The sequence below is a fragment of the Arvicola amphibius genome, chromosome 5 (assembly GCF_903992535.2).
Source record: "Arvicola amphibius chromosome 5, mArvAmp1.2, whole genome shotgun sequence".
NCBI classification, from domain to species: domain Eukaryota; kingdom Metazoa; phylum Chordata; class Mammalia; order Rodentia; family Cricetidae; genus Arvicola; species Arvicola amphibius.
Window position 1 is genome coordinate 122,738,850 of NC_052051.1, and position 17,617 is coordinate 122,756,466.

Genomic DNA, 17,617 nt, shown 5'->3' on the forward strand with positions numbered 1-17,617 from the left:
AAGGGAGTAGTGAGTTACCCTGGCAAAGAAGGTTGAGAAAATGCCATGAAGGCAGTCAGTCACCTTCTCTGGGAAGCAGACACGAGGTCTGACTGATCTGCAGGCTGCACAGTGGCTTGTGACTATAAAGAAGTGAGCGGTGGCAGTGGGGGACCCAGGGCAGTGAGGACCAGGAGACACATGAACTGGGAAGAATGCCTTTGTTCATGGGTTTCTATAAAAAAAAAATATATATCTTTAAAAAAAAAACTGAGTAGCTGCATGTGGTAATGCATACCTTTAATCCCAGGGCAGAGGCAGGTGGATCTGTGAGTTTGATGCCAAACTGGTCTACACAGCAAGTGTCAGGGCAGCCAGGGCTACATAGAGAGACCCTGTATAAAAACAAAACCAAAAAACCTGAGTAAGCATGTATGGATTCTTTTCTGTGACTGTCATTAAAAATCAATTATGAGGCAAAATATCAATTCATTGTAAGCATGCATTATGTCTTCTGCAATGATCACACTCTGCATCACCTCATGAACATTTAAGGCTTTGCTTGTTGCTTTCTGGCTTCCAGTTTTTCCTGTCCTGGGAGCGTACAAAAAGCCTTTAGAGATTCATCAATCCAACCCTTTCATTTCCTAGACAAAGGAGAATGGCTGCCCACTGGCACATTCATCCTCAGTGGCAGAGATTGGCTTGCAAGTAGGTCTCCTGGCCCCCACTGGGCACTTTCTCATTATTTGACATGACTCACCCTTAGCCACAAGCCCAGCCCGTGCTTGTTTGCAATGCTTCATCAAATAGGCTGCGGCTCTGTGAGGGAAAGGTACAGGACCACACGGGCATATTAGACCCAGAAAGGAGAGATGGTACAAATACATTCTCCGCACAAACACACACCACACCCACACTCAGTTGGACCACCCTAAATAAGAAACATCCCCTGAATCAATCACTGTGTATGAGGGTTCACATACGAGGCTATTGATTTCAGAGGCAAACAGCTAGAGAAATCGCATGCCTTTTACAAGCCCTGCGGATAAAACCCTGGTTACAGATGGGAACTGGGAGGTCAGGGGACATCTCCACATAGTCCCCAGCTACCACAACTCTCGGGATGATTGCTAATTCATGGTGGAACCTGGTTCCAAACTCCAGCACAAGCAAAACCACGGGGGGTTGGATTATTAGCAAAAGCCCAACCATTCTGACATCTACTTCTGATCCACTACGTGTGTGCATCTACACGGCACATGTCCCAATCTGGCCATCCGTGTTTCTGCTTGACAGCACCAGGATGCTTTGTGGTACCGTTCCTGAGAGAAACAGGAATGAGGTGGTCAGGTATCTCACGATCGGAGCCATTTTGTTCATGCCTTTTGAGGACTTTTAATACCGTAGTTTGAAAATATTTGTCATACACGCCTGTTCACAGTAACGTAAGAAATGAGTTAAGAATATTCATAAACTATGAAAACTATTAAAAAAAAAAAAAGTCCTAGAAACCGACAGCCTGGAGTTTATCATCAGAAAGTACCACAGCCCTAAGCCTGCAGAAATGTAGTTTTCCTGTGTTCCACAGATTTCTTGAAAGCAGCCCCACTCATGGAGAAGCATTGCCTAGACACTGCTTTCTCAAGTGAAGATGAATCATTTTTGTTTACAAAACAGGAGCCAGCCGGGTGTCTGCTTCGTCTCAGGCAACGGACTGTCCCCGTAGCGCATTCCGAGTCTCCTTCCATATCGTTCGCTGCCTCTCGTACACGGACTCCTGGAAAATCCTCTCCACTTGGGTAGAAAAGCCTCGGCTTTCTTCCTCTAAGGCGTTGATGGTCTGTAGCGCCAAGGGAGTCCTTTCCCGAGGGAGGGGGCTGTTCAGGGGCCGCATGGGTATGACGGAGTTGTACTTGTGCTGCCTGTTCACAGAGTTCATCAGGGAGGTGTAGAACTGGAAGTTACACCAGGTGTCTCGTAGGAAGTTTTCAGTCAGTAACAAGATGGTCCACGCAGACCCATTTACAGCATCGTCTAGATTCTGCAAATGCAGCCGGCCACACGGCATCTCGGCAAAAATTATCCCCGGCCTGATACCAAAGTCATTTTGCAGCAGATCCTGGACCCTGAGGGCCTCTTCTATGTCACCTTCTGCATGCAGGATCACAAATTTGAGGAAGACTTCTTCTTCAGCTGCCTCCTCAGGCATTTCTCCCTTTGCCTCAGCTCCCTCCTGCTCTCCTGTCGGCGGCTCTGTTCTATTGCTGTGCTTCACAAAACCATGCAAGGACACATCCTTAGAATCCTCCGGTTCATGGCAGTCTGGATCTGCATCCCCACTGTGCCTCTTGTGCCAAGAAAGGGGGCAGGTATCCAGTTTAGACATCCCAGCACCCATGGCGGGCACGTGGGGCAGAAGAGGGAGCTTTACTTGAGTCTCAGCATTTCTTCTCAATCTAAAAAGGGAATAACAAAACAGAATATTATATGTTTAATCAAAACATTAAAAAAAACTTTTGTTCAAACTGAAAAAAAAACTAAAAATAAAAAAAAAAAACCACTGTAACATAAAGGCCTAAGAAAGAAACAGCAGCCAATCAAGAAACCAAACTATCAGGCTTTTGTGAGTTTCATGAGGGCTACCAGAGACAAGAGAAACTTTTTGGTAGCAAACAGATACGCAAATATCCCACAGCTGACTGACAGTCGGTCTGCTGAATCAGCACCAAGGGACCTGAAATGTCGGTGTTCAGGATTCACTGAATCTCCGTGGCGGTGGACGTGATGGAGAAGAAATTAGGCTACGCAAACCATCTTTCCCCAGCTAGTCTTCAGAATGCCAGAGAACAAATATTCACCCGAGTAAAGTTAATATCCCAGTTTGTGTCAAAATCTAGGGACTAAGAGCTGCGGCTTTCTCGAGTAAAGCCAACCGAGGATGACTTTCCATTTATTCTTTTGTGATCTGAAATTCTGGAATTAGAAAAGTTAGACCAGCGGCAAAAGAAAAGTGATCCACGTGAGTGGAGTTTAAATAATTTCAGAAGATGTTGGCAATGTTAACTTCAAGGGAAACTCTTTCATCAAAAGACAATTTAGACTATATGAATACTACTTTCATACTTTCAAATATAAGCTGCGGGATATAGAATCTATTATTTATGCTCAAAGACCAGATTAGAAAATAAACTAGGGGTTTGTGCCTATGCTTTTTCCCAGCTTGCACCTGTTCTTGGTGCTGTCTTTCTCCTTCTTAATTAACTTTCTCTGTTTACACCATCATACATGTGTATACAGCCACATCCGCGATGACCTAAATAACACAATGGCAAGGCTGCACATAATTCAGATCTAGAAGTGGTGATACTGTTGGAAAAACACACCTGGAATATTATTCTGGTACATGTAGAGGGTAAAATCCCTTGTTGCTGCCTCAGGTTAGTGAAGGAATTGATAGTCCCTGCTTGTCATGTGTGGCATTTGTTCTTTAAGGCTGGCTCCAAGGTGCTAGTTGACCAAGAGGCAGTCTAAAGTGCCACTCTAAAATGTAGCCTGCATGCATTGGAGATAATAAAACCTAATTGATTTGCCCATTCTTCACTGGCTAGGACTCACTGCTGCCTTTTGTTACTGGTGAGGGTCTCATGAGGTCACTGCTCACCATGTGTGTCTGTGTTTAGTTTAGCTCACCTTTTTTAAAAAGGCAGTTATTCTCGGACATATACCCAAAGGGTACTTTATCCCACCATAGCAACAATTGCTTAGCCATGTTCCTTGCTGCTTTATTCACAACAACCAGAAATCAGAAAGAACCAACTTGTCCCTCGACAGATGAGTGAATAAATAGAATGTGGTGCATTTAAACAATGGAATATTACTCAGTCATCAAAAAATTAAATCATGAAATTTGCAAGTAAATGGATAGAACTAGAAAAAGTTATCCTGAGTAAGTTAACCCAGACCCAGAAAGACAAATAAGTATTTACTTATATGTGAATATAAGTAATTAAGTCGATGGTAAGCAAGGTACAATCCACATACATGTTTGTGGGAAAATAGGACAGAAAGGTGGGCAAAAAGTGCTGGGGGACATTTTGTGTTTAAGTGAGTCTGCTGAGGGAGTAAGAGAAATGAGGACAAAAGGTATCCACGCAGACATCTGGAAGGAGAGCATTCTGGGTAGAGAGCAGCAAACATACAGGTCCTGAGGCTACTGACTGCCTGGCATCTGGGGGGCAATGGGAGGTGGGGGCTTGGGTGGAGCACGAACTGAGCTGTGAGCTGAGCAGGAGGAGATGACAAGAGAGAGGGGCAGCCTGCTCTAACTGATCTCACAGGATCCCAAGAGAAGGCAGAGAGGGGCAGCCTGCTCTAACTGATCTCACAGGGTCCCAAGAGAAGGCAGAGAGGGGCAGCCTGCTCTAACTGATCTCACAGGGTCCCAAGAGAAGGCAGAGAGGGGCAGCCTGCTCTAACTGATCTCACAGGGTCCCAAGAGAAGGCAGAGAGGGGCAGCCTGCTCCAACTGATTTCACAGGATCCCAAAAGAAGGCAGAGAGGGGCAGCCTTCTCTAACTGATTTCACAGGGTCCCAAGAGAAGGCAGAGAGGGGCAGCCTGCTCTAACTGATTTCACAGGATCCCAAGAGAAGGCAGAGAGAGGGGCAGCCTGCTTTGATTGATTTCACGGGATCACAAGAGAAGGCAGAGAGGGGCAGCCTGCTCTAACTGATCTCACGGGATCACAAGAGAAGGCAGAGAGGGGCAGCCTGCTCTAACTGATCTCACGGGATCACAAGAGAAGGCAGAGAGGGGCAGCCTGCTCTAACTGATTTCACAGGATCCCAAGAGAAGGCAGAGAGGGGCAGCCTGCTCTAACTGATCTCACAGGATCACTCAGTGCTTGCAGTAAACAGAATGAGGAGAGTAAGTGCAGATGCAAGATCACTAGAGTTTGCCAAAGAAACCTGGCAGAAAATAATGGTGGCTTGAGACATAGTGCTGCAGAGCAAGTGACTGAATTGAGATATGTTTTGAAAACAGAACCGAAAGGAACCGACGCTGAACAGACACTGGATACTATAGAGTTGGAAAGAGATTAACCCTGGAGATACTTATTTGACATTTATCTTCATACATCCTGGTTTTTTTGGTTTTTCAGTTAACAGAGAGTGTTTAACTGCGTTATGATTGGCCAAGAGGGACTGTTGCAGAATATTAATTTAAGATGTGTTACATTCATTTATTTTGTAAAACATTTGGTTTTTTTTTTGTTTGTTTTTTGTTTTTGTTTTTCGAGACAGGGTTTCTCTGTAGCTTTAGAGCCTGTCCTGGAACTAGCTCTTGTAGACCAGGCTGGTCTCGAACTCACAGAGATCCGCCTGCCTCTGCCTCCCGAGTGCTGGGATTAAAGGCGTGCACCACCACCGCCCGGCTTTGTAAAACATTTGTTTAATGATGCAAAGATGTGTTGCATTCTTTTATGTTGCTTTTGTTTAACTCTGTGGAGCTGGGTTACTTTGCCTGTCTAAAACACCTGATTGAGGTCTAATAAAGAGCTGAACAGCCAATAGCAAGGCAGGAGAGGGATAGACAGGGTTGGCAGGCAGAGAGAATAAATAGAAGGAAAAATCTGGGGAAAGGACACCGAGGAGTGAGAAAAGGAAGAGAGGAGGACGTGAGTGGCCTGCCACTCAGCCACACAGAAAGGCCACAAAGTAAGAAGTAAAGAAAGGTATATAGGATAATGATAAAAGCCCAGAGGCAAGAGGTAGATGGGGTAACTTAAGTTAAGAAAAGCTGGCTAGAAATAAGCCAAGCTGAGGCCGGGCATTGATAAGTAAGAACAAGCTTCCATGTAACTATTTGGGAGCTGGGTGGTGGACCCCAAGAGTCAAAGAGTAAAAGACAACCAACAGCAGGCGACAAGCACTGAGACATAGGGAGAGCAGAGGGAAGTGCCCTGAGATGAGCAGACTCGGCACAGTGCGGGAGGGATGGACAGATCACTTGGGGAGAGTGCAAAAGGAAGCCAGAGAAAAGCAATATAGAAAACCCGGGTGTAGGTGGGGTGGTGGTGGCACACACCTTTAATTCCAGCACTCGGAAGGCAGAGGCAGGTGATCTCTGTGAGTTCGAGGCTAGCCAGGTCTACAGAACAAGTTCCAGGACAGGCTCCAAAGCTACAAAGAGAAACCCCGTCTCAAAAAACAAATACACACCAGAAAGAAAACCCGTTTGTGTGTGCGCGCGCGCATGTGTGTGCAGGATGCAAGATAGCCTGAAGTGTCATTCCTCAGGGCTTATGCACCTCACTTTTCAGACAGAGACTTGGAACTCAACAGTTAGGCAAGGCTGGCTGGCCACCGAGCCCCAGAGATCTGAGTTTGCTGAGATCAAAATGAACACCTCCACCCCAACTTTTAAAAACAAACAAACAAACATGGGTTCTGAGGATCAAAACAAGGTCCTCTTGCAAGCACTTTTTACTGAGTTATCTTCCCAGCCCTAGAAAGTTTTGTCACAAAGAAAAAAGGTAAAAAAAAAAAAAAAATGAAGGAAGACTAGTGGATGGGAAAGGGATACTTTATAAAGATGTCTATCAATAGCAAAGAGTAAGCGTTGAAGAGAAAATTATGTATGACATAAGGGGAAGGCAGGGATGTGACGGGCAGACAAGGGAGTAGTTGGTCTTCACTAGATAAATGGGCAGAGTGGTATGGATACAATTGTGTGTGTGCGAGAGAGAGGTGGGGGGAGGTGGAGGGGCATTGGTGGATATCTGTAGAAGGTCTCTTCTTCTCTATTCCCAATAAGATAGCAATGGAGACCTTGCTGCAAATTGCCTCCTATCTCATTTTGAAATGTAACAGGCAGTGCCTGTTGGGGAGAAATATCATGTCTGCATGCTATTATTCCTGCACAGCCGCAGAACGGAGGAGTCTTAGGCTCACTCTTCTTCCTAGAAGATGTCTGTCTTAGGAAAAAGAGCAGGTCAGAGCACCAGGGCTGCTCTTTCTGCAGAAATTTCTCAGGAGGCCCCTCTCAGGGGTTTCAGCTGCAAGCCACCCCGTCTGGCCCATGACTAAAGATGGAAGTAAACATCAGTGTGCACATCCCCTTCTTGCTAAGCTTAGTCTCCCCATTCTGCTCTTTGTAATGGTTAATTTTAGGTGTTGGCTCCCCAGGCTGTGGTAGTCAGGGGTTTGGCCAGTGTAAATCTATAAAAGGTGATTAACATTTAAATCAATAAAGTTGGAGTGAATGGGGTTAGCCTTAGTAATGTAGATGGGCCACATCCCATCAGCTGGATGTTCAGAGGAAGGATTCTGCCAGGAGAAGGAAACACAGCCTTTAGAGTCAAGAATGTATCAACTTACTGTTGCTATTATTGGTTGTTATTATTTTGTTGTTTTTCCAGACTTGAGATTGAACCTAGTGCCAAATACCACTGAGATACATCCCCAACCCCAGGAATGTGCTCTCAATTCTCAGTCTGGTTCACCCTACTTAGCACTCCCCGTCCTGCAAGCCAATCTTTAAAATTTCCCCTTCTCCTGGCCTCCAGTTATCTCATATGGGTCCTGTTGTTTCAGAAGGACTCTTAATACAGTCTTCCTTGGAAGGATGGAGACGTAGCTCAGCTGATAGAATGCTCACCTAAGAGTTTCCTGTCATTAAGTTAAAGTTAATCTTTTAAAAACATTTTGACCATCTAATTAGAGGGGCTCTCAAATGGTAGGAGTAAAATAATAATCTGATAAAATACATATGAACATTAAACTTTCAGTCTGCCTGTGTGTTTATCATGGGAAAAGGTTATATATTTAAATAAGTACCTCCGAAATTTAGCACATTTAAAACCCTAGTATGTCTGATATTTGGGTCGGAGAACCTTTTTTCTTTCCTATCTGACCAGCACCATCTTGTGGCAGAAATAGGTAAAGTTGATGCTTCTTGTTCAACTAATGTTTTGCTATTAATGAAAAAATGTTTTATTGTTATTTACAGGTTTTGTTGAAAAGTTATCCTATACCAAGACTTGCTGGGTTTGAAAGATGTGAAGCCAGGATGGGCAGACAGACAATTAGGACCCACTGCACTCTGCTTTATGCAGGGTACCAGATGATGGGAATGCACTCAGGAGGACTACTTACAGCAGGGAGCAAGGACCAGGAGAGCATGGGTCTCAAAAACGCTCAGGAATCAGAGGCCCAAATGTTGGGATCATTCTGCACTAGATAGTTATAGGGTTCAAGTTTACACATGTGGGATACAGGTGTAGAACAGAGGTAAGGGAAGGGCGGGGGAAATTATGAGCAGAAGAGACTTTTATGTTCAGGGATCTGGAGAGATGGTTCAGTAATTTAGCACTCATACTGGACTTGCTGAGAAGCCAGGTTCTGCTGTGGAGTATTTAACTATGTAAAGATGTGTTACCTTTGTTTATGATGTGGAATTTTATACTTTAACTGTGTAAAGGTGTGTTACATTTGTTTATGATGTGGGATTTTATACTTTAACTGTGTAAAGGTGTGTTACATTTGCTTATGATGTGGAATTTTACTTTAATTGTGTAAAGGTGTCTTACATTTGTTTAATGATGTAATGATATGTTGCATTTGTTTCACCTTGCCTGCCTAAGGCACCTGATTGGTCTAATAACGAACTGACCATCCACTAGGTAGGCAAAGAACGGATAGGTGGGGCTGGCAGGCAGAATAAATGGGGGGAGAAATCTAGGCTCAGGAAGAGTGGAGAGAAGAATGAAGAGAATGAAGGAGAAAGAGAAGGAGATGCCCAGGGCCAGTCAACCAGGCAGCCGCCAGCCATGAACAGGACATACAGAAAGAAAAGCAAAAAGCCCCAAGGTAAAACGTAAAGAGAAAAAGGTGCTGGGCCATGGTGGGGCATGCCTTAAATACCATCATTTGGGAGGCAAAGCAGTGGATTTCTGTGAGTTCGAGGCCAGCCTAGTCTACAGAGAGATTTCCAGGACAGCCACGGATACACAGAGAAACTCTGTCTCGGGGTGGGGAGGGGGAGAATGGGGGTTGGAGGGTGGGAACAGTTAAAAGAGCTATTAGAAATAAGCCTGAGCTAAGCCAAGCATTTAGAACTAGTAGTAAGTCTCTGTGTCATGATTTCGGAGCTGATTGGTGGTATAGGGTCAGTTCCCAGAATCCATTTGATGCTCACAACTGCCTACAACTTCAGCTCCAAAGGATTCAATACCCCTTTCTTGATCTACGGGCTCCTAGACTTAAGTACAGACATCCACACACAAAAGCTGTAGTCAATGCTACGTCTCAAACTGTCAGCAGAACATCCCCATGGTACTCATTTTGGGAGGCATGAAAGACGTACATTTGAGGGATTGTGGAATCCCTATCCACAGTTTCAGAGAGCAGCTGAGGACAGGCAGTAATGTGCCTGGACGAGAGTCCTTGCAGTGAAGTGTTGAGAGACTGATGTGTGAACCTGTGAAGATGAAATCCAGGCTTCAGTGGAGACCCCAGGGTGTAGGTGATGGCAAAGCTGTGGGATATCTGCCATGGAAATCTGTGGGTATGGAGTGGAGGGGGCTCAAGAGCAAGGCTGAGTGCTGCAGATGGCAAAGCTGGAGGAATTAGGCTACCCAAGGCGTTTAGAGCCTGGCCAATTTAATTGTGACACTACTAGGACCACCTCTATACCGGACACTGAGCTACAGGATTTGGTGTTCACCCTGCTGGGTTTTGGTTTGATTTTTGTCTGACTATCCCTTGCTATGCTCGGATTCTTCTCTTTTGGAATGAGAATGCTAACTCTGGCAAGGGAATGGAGAGATGTCTCAGAGGTGATGAGCATACTGTTATAGCTATAAAAGCATTTTATAGCATACTGTTCTTGTTATAGGACCCAGGTTCAGTTCCCGGCACACAAGTCACGGGGCTCACAACCTCCTGTAACTCCAGCTCCAGGGGCTCTGACACGTTTGGCCTCCAAGAGCACCTGTAGTCACGTGTACACACCCAACACACACCCATAATTCAAAATAAAATAAATCTCAAAAATGTTTACTTTGTGTCATTTATGTTAGAAGTATGAGATTTGGTTTTAAATTTTTATCCGAACTCATAATTAAGAGAATTTTGACTTTTAAAGTCTAGAAACTATTAAGGACTGAGATCTTTTGATGTTGGACTGAATTTATTGTCCATTGACAGTTGTGAGCCTACAGGGACAAAGAGTGAAAGGTGATGCGCTTGCATGTGATGTCGACAAGGGGGAAATCGGGAGTCAGTGTCAGTCGCCAACTAGTTGGATCTAGAATGACTTAGAAGCCAAGCATCTTCACATACCCACCAGAAATGATCTAGTTTAGTTTCTGGCCATGCCTGCGGGGGATTGTTTGGTTAGGTCATTGTGGTGGGAAGGCCTGAGTATTGTGGTTAGCGCCATTCCCCGAGTTGGGATCCTGGACTGTATAAGGAGAAAGTAAACCGAGCATGCATCCATCACTTTCCGCTTCCTGTCGGCACTGCGATGTAGGAAGCGATTTCAAGCTCCTCCTGCTTTGATTTTCCAGTGCTGGGGAGGAAGAAACCTGAGATCTTCCGGGGCTTGCTCACCACCAAGCTGAATCGGCTAGTCCCAGGGTGAGAGACCTTGCCTCAAAACTCAAGGTGGGTGGCCATCCTAAGGGACAATCCCATAGGTTGATTTCTGGCTTACACAATATATATGTGTATATATGTGCATGCACAACCATACCCACAAACTCCCACATGTACACAGAAACACACAGAAACAGTAGCAATGTTTTGCTATTAAGAAAGCACCTCAAATATTCCTGCAGCCTGGGAGGATTGACTGATAGTTACAAGAGTGGAAGAAATATGGCTGAAGGCCTCTCGTGACTCGAGGAGATTACTGGGTCTGGCTATGTAGTCCAGCTTTGACTCCTGCCTCATGTGCTACCACTCCTGCCTTAGGAGACTTTTTCAAAGGTCAATGAGCTCATCTATATTTGAGATGTCCAATAGAGAGTAAACTTAGTGTTCTTATTTCTAAAAGTCACCCCTTCCTCTGGGCCCACAGGAGACTCAAACTCTGAATGCTGTTCTGTGGGATTTCCACGAAGCCAAGACCACAAGAATAAACACCAGTAACAGGGACCATAGCGCTTCCTGGAACAGCTGACCACTACTGTTCTTAGTAGGTCAAGCCAATAACCCGACTCGTAACACACTGTCAGAAGTGCAAAATAGATGGGTAGATGGACAAATGGACACACCTACCAGTTTTTCCTCTTCAGTCTGTTCTACCTCAGACATGCTTCTCTGTAGATGAAAGTTTTTTTTTTTTTTTTGGTTTTTCGAGACAGGGTTTCCCTGTAGTTTCTAGAGCCTATCCTGGAACTAGCTCTTGTAGACCAGGCTGGCCTCAAACTCAGAGATCCGCCTGCCTCTGCCTCCCGAGTGCTGGGATTAAAGGTAGATGAAAGTTTTATATTATCTGTCTACCAAGGCAGAACCCTGGAAAGAACCCTCACACCCCATTCTCTCCCTAGCTTCTCCCAACTAATCTTTGATTCCTGCAAATATGTCTCCTAAACTTTACAAAGCTTTTTTTTTTAATCTTTTCCATGGTATTGTCTCTATGAGGTAAAGACTCATATCCCTCCTTAGATGACTATAAATCCCATAACTCAGCTGGCCCCATGGCCTCCACATCACTACCCTTTTGAGGTTATTTTTAGAAACATTTTTTCTGCAATGGAAAATCGGAAATGAAAAATGCTATTTTTCAATTGCTTAAAGATCCCCAGATAATAACCTGTACCTTTGAGGGAAAAACTCTGTTTTCTTTGAATAATATACTAACCCTCCATGACTGCATCTCTCCTTTTCTCTGTAACATCTGCCCCTACTTTGTTAGCTTTCAAAGATATAACATCCAAAACTATTGGCAATCCCCGAAACCTTCTGTTCTAGCTTCATTTCTGTTGCTGTGAGAGCAAAAAGAGAATAATGCATCCTTGATTGCTGGCTTAGCACTCAGCTAATGCTCTTTAGTTTTATAGAACCCAGGGCCCAAAGCCAAGGGATGGTGCCACTCACAATGGCTGGGTCTCCCAACATCAATTAACAATCAAGACAGTCCCCTGTAGACAAGCCAACAGGCCCATTTATTTATACAGTTTCGTAAGTAAGTTACCAGCACACCCTTGTGTGTCTTACCTGTGTTTTGCCTATTTAGAACATATGCTCCCACTGTCTACAGAAGTAGTCTTTTCTATTTCAAGACACTGTTTAGGGCCATGTTGTCAGAAAGCATACCATGTCTGGGTTGAACTGAGTAGTGTTCCCCTGTGTTGCTGAAATGGTGTGGTCACCTCAGCACTCTTGTAGTCCTTGCTGACTTGGAAGGCAGCTTCAAACTGCCTCAAAACCCACTCTGGCAAATGGCAATGTAAAGTGTTATTTATTCCCATGGCAGAATCCTATTAACAATGTTTATGAATTAAATTAATTCCTTCTGTAATAATTAGTTGATACAAAATGGTATATATAGGCTGACCCAAGCTTTGTAATGCAAAATACAGATAAAATAGGACAGGAAAAACTACACCAAAAAATTAGTATTGATTATCTGTGGATGTTATATATACAAGGACATGTAACTATTTTTGTTCATATATATTTACATATATATATATAAACACATAAATATTTCTCACATACATAACACACATAGGTACATGTATTTTGCAAGGATTATGCTATATGAAGAAAGGAGGCTTACTATATAAAAATATTTTCTACGTTTTGTCTTCTAAAATGCAGGTCACATTAACTCAATGCCCATATAGCATGGGTTAAGCCACCTTCATATTTAACTATATTTCATCTTCTCTTTACATATCTGCAAATTTTGCAATGGCATGGATTTGCTAACTCCACAACAAATCCAGTTCCCAGAGCTTCTCCAGTGCTCTCCACAACTATAAATACTGCTCAGTCACCAGAATCTGAGCATTGCCACAGCATGCAGAGGAGGCCCTAGAGAAAGCAAATGTTTAATTACTTTAAAAACTGCCTCTGTTGAGGTTGAAGAGATGGCTCAGAGGTTAAAAGTACTGGCTGCGCTTCCAGAGGTCCTGAGTTCAATTCCCAGCAACCACATGGAGGCTCATAATCATCTATAATGAGATCTGGTGCCCTCTTCTAGTATGTAGGCATACATGCAGACAGAACACTGATATATATATATTTGTGTGTGTGTGTGTGTGTGTGTATGTGCGCGCGCGCTGGAGGAAGTCTTATAGCTAGTGGTTACCTGCATATATATATATATATATATATATATATATATATATATATATATATATAATTTTTAAAATGCCTCTGTCAGAGTACAAAAAACAAAGTGAAAAACTGATTTTCATCTGCGTATCTATTTTTTTGATTTTGGGAATTCAATCTTTTAGACTTTCTCTTCACCACCTCTCAAATTATTGCCGATTCTTTTTGGTACATTTCAAAGTTCTAGGATTATGGATGACTGGTACCATATCCAGCTTTTTTCTTTAATTTTCTATATTTAGAAGACAAAATGAGAACTTGCATAAAAGACAAATCTCCAAACAAGGAAGATGATTATTTTTAAAAATAGAATTAATCTTAAGACAATGGAATGTCCAAATGACAGTCAAAAGAAAGATGGTGGGGCTGGAGAGATGACTCAGAGGTTAGGAGCATTAACTGTTCTTCAAGAGGTCCTGAGTTCAATTCCCAGCAGCCACATGGTGGCTCACAACCATCTATAATGAGATCTGGTGCCCTCTTCTGGCCTGCAGGCAAACATGCAGACAGAACATTGTATACATAATAAAACAAATCTTAAAAAAAATAAGATGTAACCCAGACCCAGAAAGACAATTATCACATGTACTCATTCATAAAGCAAAGAAAACCAGCCTACAATCACAATCCCAGAGAACCTAGACAACAATGAGGACACTAAGAGAGACATACATAGATCTAATCGGCATGGGAAGTAGAAAAAGACATGATCTCCTGAGTAAATTGGGAGCATGGGGACCTTGGGAGAGAGTTGAAAGGGAGGGAAGAGGCATGGAGGGGAGCAGAGAAAAACGTAGAGCTCAATAAAAAAATCAATAAAAATAAAAAAAGAAAAAGAAAAATGGCTGTCCAGTTTTAACATCAGCAGCAGCAGGCGGATGGTTTACAGATATCACAGTTTCACGGAGCGCAGCCGTCTCTGCTGACTCAGCGTTGCTTTCCTTCAGTTTCAGTTTCATGGGTTTAACCACAATCCAAAACTACTAAATGGAAAAGTCCAGAAATGTGTAATTCTTGTTTTAGTTTCTTACTAGTCTGAGCAGTGTCCCACCTGGACCTGAGTCATCCTTCTGTCTGGCATGTCCACACTGTATATTCTGTTTGTCCGGCAGTCACTATCTAGACTATCAGACAACTGTCAGAGTAGTACAGGGTGAGTGTCCAAGTAACCCTTACTTTGGCAAATTTATTACAGTATGCTGCTATCACAGTCCTATTCACCAGTTGCTAATTTCTAACTATGCTTAATTGATAAATGAAGCCATCCTATAGGTATGTGCATGAAGAAACCCTTCCTTTCCATATGGTTTTCAGGAACCCCCTGGATTGAGCGGATAAAGGCCCGCTGCTGTATGAGCTTCAGTACCTAGCAGCCCATTCGCAGGGCAGCGGCAAAGGGTCTGGTTATACCAGGGCAGAGCTCAACTGCACGTGAGAAGGAAAAGGAGGGGGAACGAAGAGTCAGAGGGACTAGGGGTCACTGTGGCAGAGAGGGAAGGCAGAAGAGATCAGAGAGTCGGGGGTAGGATCCCAGGCCTTTAAAGCCACTGTTAAAGTGTTTATTTGTTTTGCTTTTTAATCATTCTGACGAGAAGCTACCAGAGGGTTTTGAAGAGAGTAAAAGTTCTGACATTAAAAAAAAAAAAATTCACTGCTTTTTAGAGGCTGGCTCTAGAGAAGCCAGGACAGAAACATCTCCTATGGCTTAGCTTGAGAGGGAGAAGGCAGTCAGGTGCAGACCACGGAGTTTGATGGAGGCTTGACTCTCAGCTGAAATGAAGACACAAGCCTGGGGTGCTCATGCACACCTTCAGTCCCCGCACGCAAGAGACAGGAGACAGAGGCAGGTGGATCTCTCTGAGTTTGAGGTCAGCTTGGTCTACACAGTGAGTTCTAAGACAGCCCCAGCCTACATAGCAAGATCCTGTCTCAAATAGCAACAACAAAAACCCAACCAACCAACCAAAGGACAGAATGAGTCCTAGAGCTGGGGCCGTAGCTCAGAGGTGGAGCACTCCCCGGTCATGCACAAGGCTCAGTTCCCAGGGCCGTAGAAAATAATAGTTCCTGGATTGTGACCCGCATGTACGGCAACACCGTTCACTGAGATATGGAAGGTCACTAAAAGCAAGCAAATGAGAGGCTGAGTGCGTTGTGTGTGACATCAACAGTTCTGTTTGCATATATGAAATTAAAACATCTATTGGATTGCTAGTTGGGCACATCAATAAAGAGCTGGATGTGTGCTTGCGGACGAAAAAGAAGTAGAACTAGAGATTATAATTTGGAAGCCATCATTGTATAGATGTTACCTATAGTCAGGGACTAATGGTTCCCGGTGGAAATCATCTGGGGAGAATATATCTCTAAGAAAAAGATAGCCAAGACCTGGGCTCTGGGACACTCTTTAGTCACTGTGACCTCAGTGACCAATGGGGTGGGAACACAGCAGAAACCAAAAAGCTGCAAGTCTAAGGAAGAAAGCAGACCATGGAAGAGGCACACGCCTATGACAATGGCGACTGACTGGTCAGGGAAGACAAGAACTGAGAACTGTGCACAGACACCAACTTTCACAAGACTGTCCCTGATGTCACCCAGAGCCAGCAAGGGGAAAAGGAGGAGAAGAAAAAAAATAGAAGTAGGAACACAGGCCCAGAGGCAAGCCTTCCAGAGAGGCTACTTCACAAAAGGGAGCCAGGATATGGGAACATTTGGCCTGGGGGGTATTATTTAAAGGTGGTATTCAACATTACACACTTGCTAAATTGATGACTAAAAAAAAATATCCACCAAATGAGGAGCAAAGGAGATGCGATTGTACGACAGAAACGTGGTTTGTACTTCAAGCCCCATATAGTAACAATGACTTTGCCTCAAATATAACTCATTATTCTTTCCATGCTCATCTATTCTCTAGTAGAAATGATAGACAAGGGAGCTAACTCCGAATATGTCCATGACACTGCTGAAATGTTAGGTCTGTAAGGATCATATTTTAAAATACTTTTTAAAAGTTTATTATTCTACAGAGCTTGAGTGGTTCTAACTAATGCAATACTGAAACCAGCTCAAATGACTTCCATTCAAATTAGCCCTGGAAAAGCAGAAGAAAAAAAAAACTCACCCACAAATCTTTCCGCATTTGCTCTGTGTGGCTGGCTGAAACGGCACAGAGCTCTTAAAAGTCACGTAAGCCGCTGGGCTATTTGCTCATGGTCCTGGGTGTCTTTCAAAAATCTGTTGCCAGCACTCCAGAGGGATAGGAAGATAGAAATTTGATGGGCCACATGGGGGTGGAGGCTAGCCTCCACTATATGTCTTAAGACAAAACCTTCCTAGTCAAAACGAAACCCGTGACTGGCAAATAGGTGCGCGGGTTTTCCCTCCAGAAAGGGGCAGCCCTCGGATGGAGGCACCGGGCCTGCCCAGCAGACCCTGCTTACCGACCTGGGCTGCACGCTACTCCCAGCCGCCCGTTCCCCGGAGCCCGCAACTTGCCTGGGAAGCAGTGCTGCGCGTCCACGAGGCTCTTCAGTTTTCTTCTCCCACTGAACAAGTCCTTATTGACAGGTGACTTGTCGCAGAGGTCTGAAAGTTAGGATGTGACTGCCAGAGATCTTGTTCCTAAGCTGCTGCGACTCGGCACGCCACGCCCAGGGAAGACCTGGGTTGGTCATGGAGCCCTCCGGGCTATGGACTTCACCTTCGGAGGTCGTGCTCTGCGGGCCTCCCGGTGTCCTGGCAGACTGGGCCACCAACGACCGAGTGGAGGATGGGGTGCACTGTCCCCAGGAGGAAGCAGATGGCCAAGGGCGGAGGAGGGGAAATGCCGTGGGGAACTGCTACCCAGGCAAATGTGGGCTTGGCTCCCTGGTTTTTTGTTTTCTTCCTTTTGAATTTCTGTTTTCCTCCTTTTAAATTAAGTCCCAAAGTCCAGGCTAGTTGAAGCCCGGAAAGGAATTCGGCTTCTATCTGTTCCTTACAGTCCAAATAAGGCCCAAGACCAACAACAACAAAAAAAACCCAACCAAACCAACCAACAAGAAGAATCTAGTAAAACTCCAAACCTTCCGGAGTCCCCATACTCGGTTTTTACCTCAGGTTCCAATGTTGGACATACCTCAAAAATTCAGTTAGATCTCGCTTCTGACATTTTGGTGATTTTAAGACAGGCTCTCACTATGCAGTTCTGGCTGTCCTGGAACTCACTTAGTAGGATAAATTTAAAAAACACAAACACCAAAACGGATGCGACTGCTCTGAGGTACGCTGGAGGAGAAAGTT

The 17,617-nt window shown here is 44.2% G+C and overlaps 1 protein-coding gene across 1 annotated transcript; it reads right to left on the bottom strand.

Moving 5' to 3' along the window:
* Nucleotides 1-1,495: 1,495 nt before the first annotated feature.
* On the bottom strand, nucleotides 1,496-17,070 carry Ticam2 (toll like receptor adaptor molecule 2). Its single transcript, XM_038330495.1, has 2 exons — nucleotides 16,832-17,070; nucleotides 1,496-2,438 (listed from the first exon to the last, which is right to left on the bottom strand). The coding sequence occupies exon 2, from the start codon at nucleotides 2,378-2,380 to the stop codon at nucleotides 1,685-1,687; it is 696 nt and encodes a 231-aa protein (XP_038186423.1). The 5' UTR covers nucleotides 2,381-2,438; nucleotides 16,832-17,070; the 3' UTR covers nucleotides 1,496-1,684.
* Nucleotides 17,071-17,617: the final 547 nt, after the last annotated feature.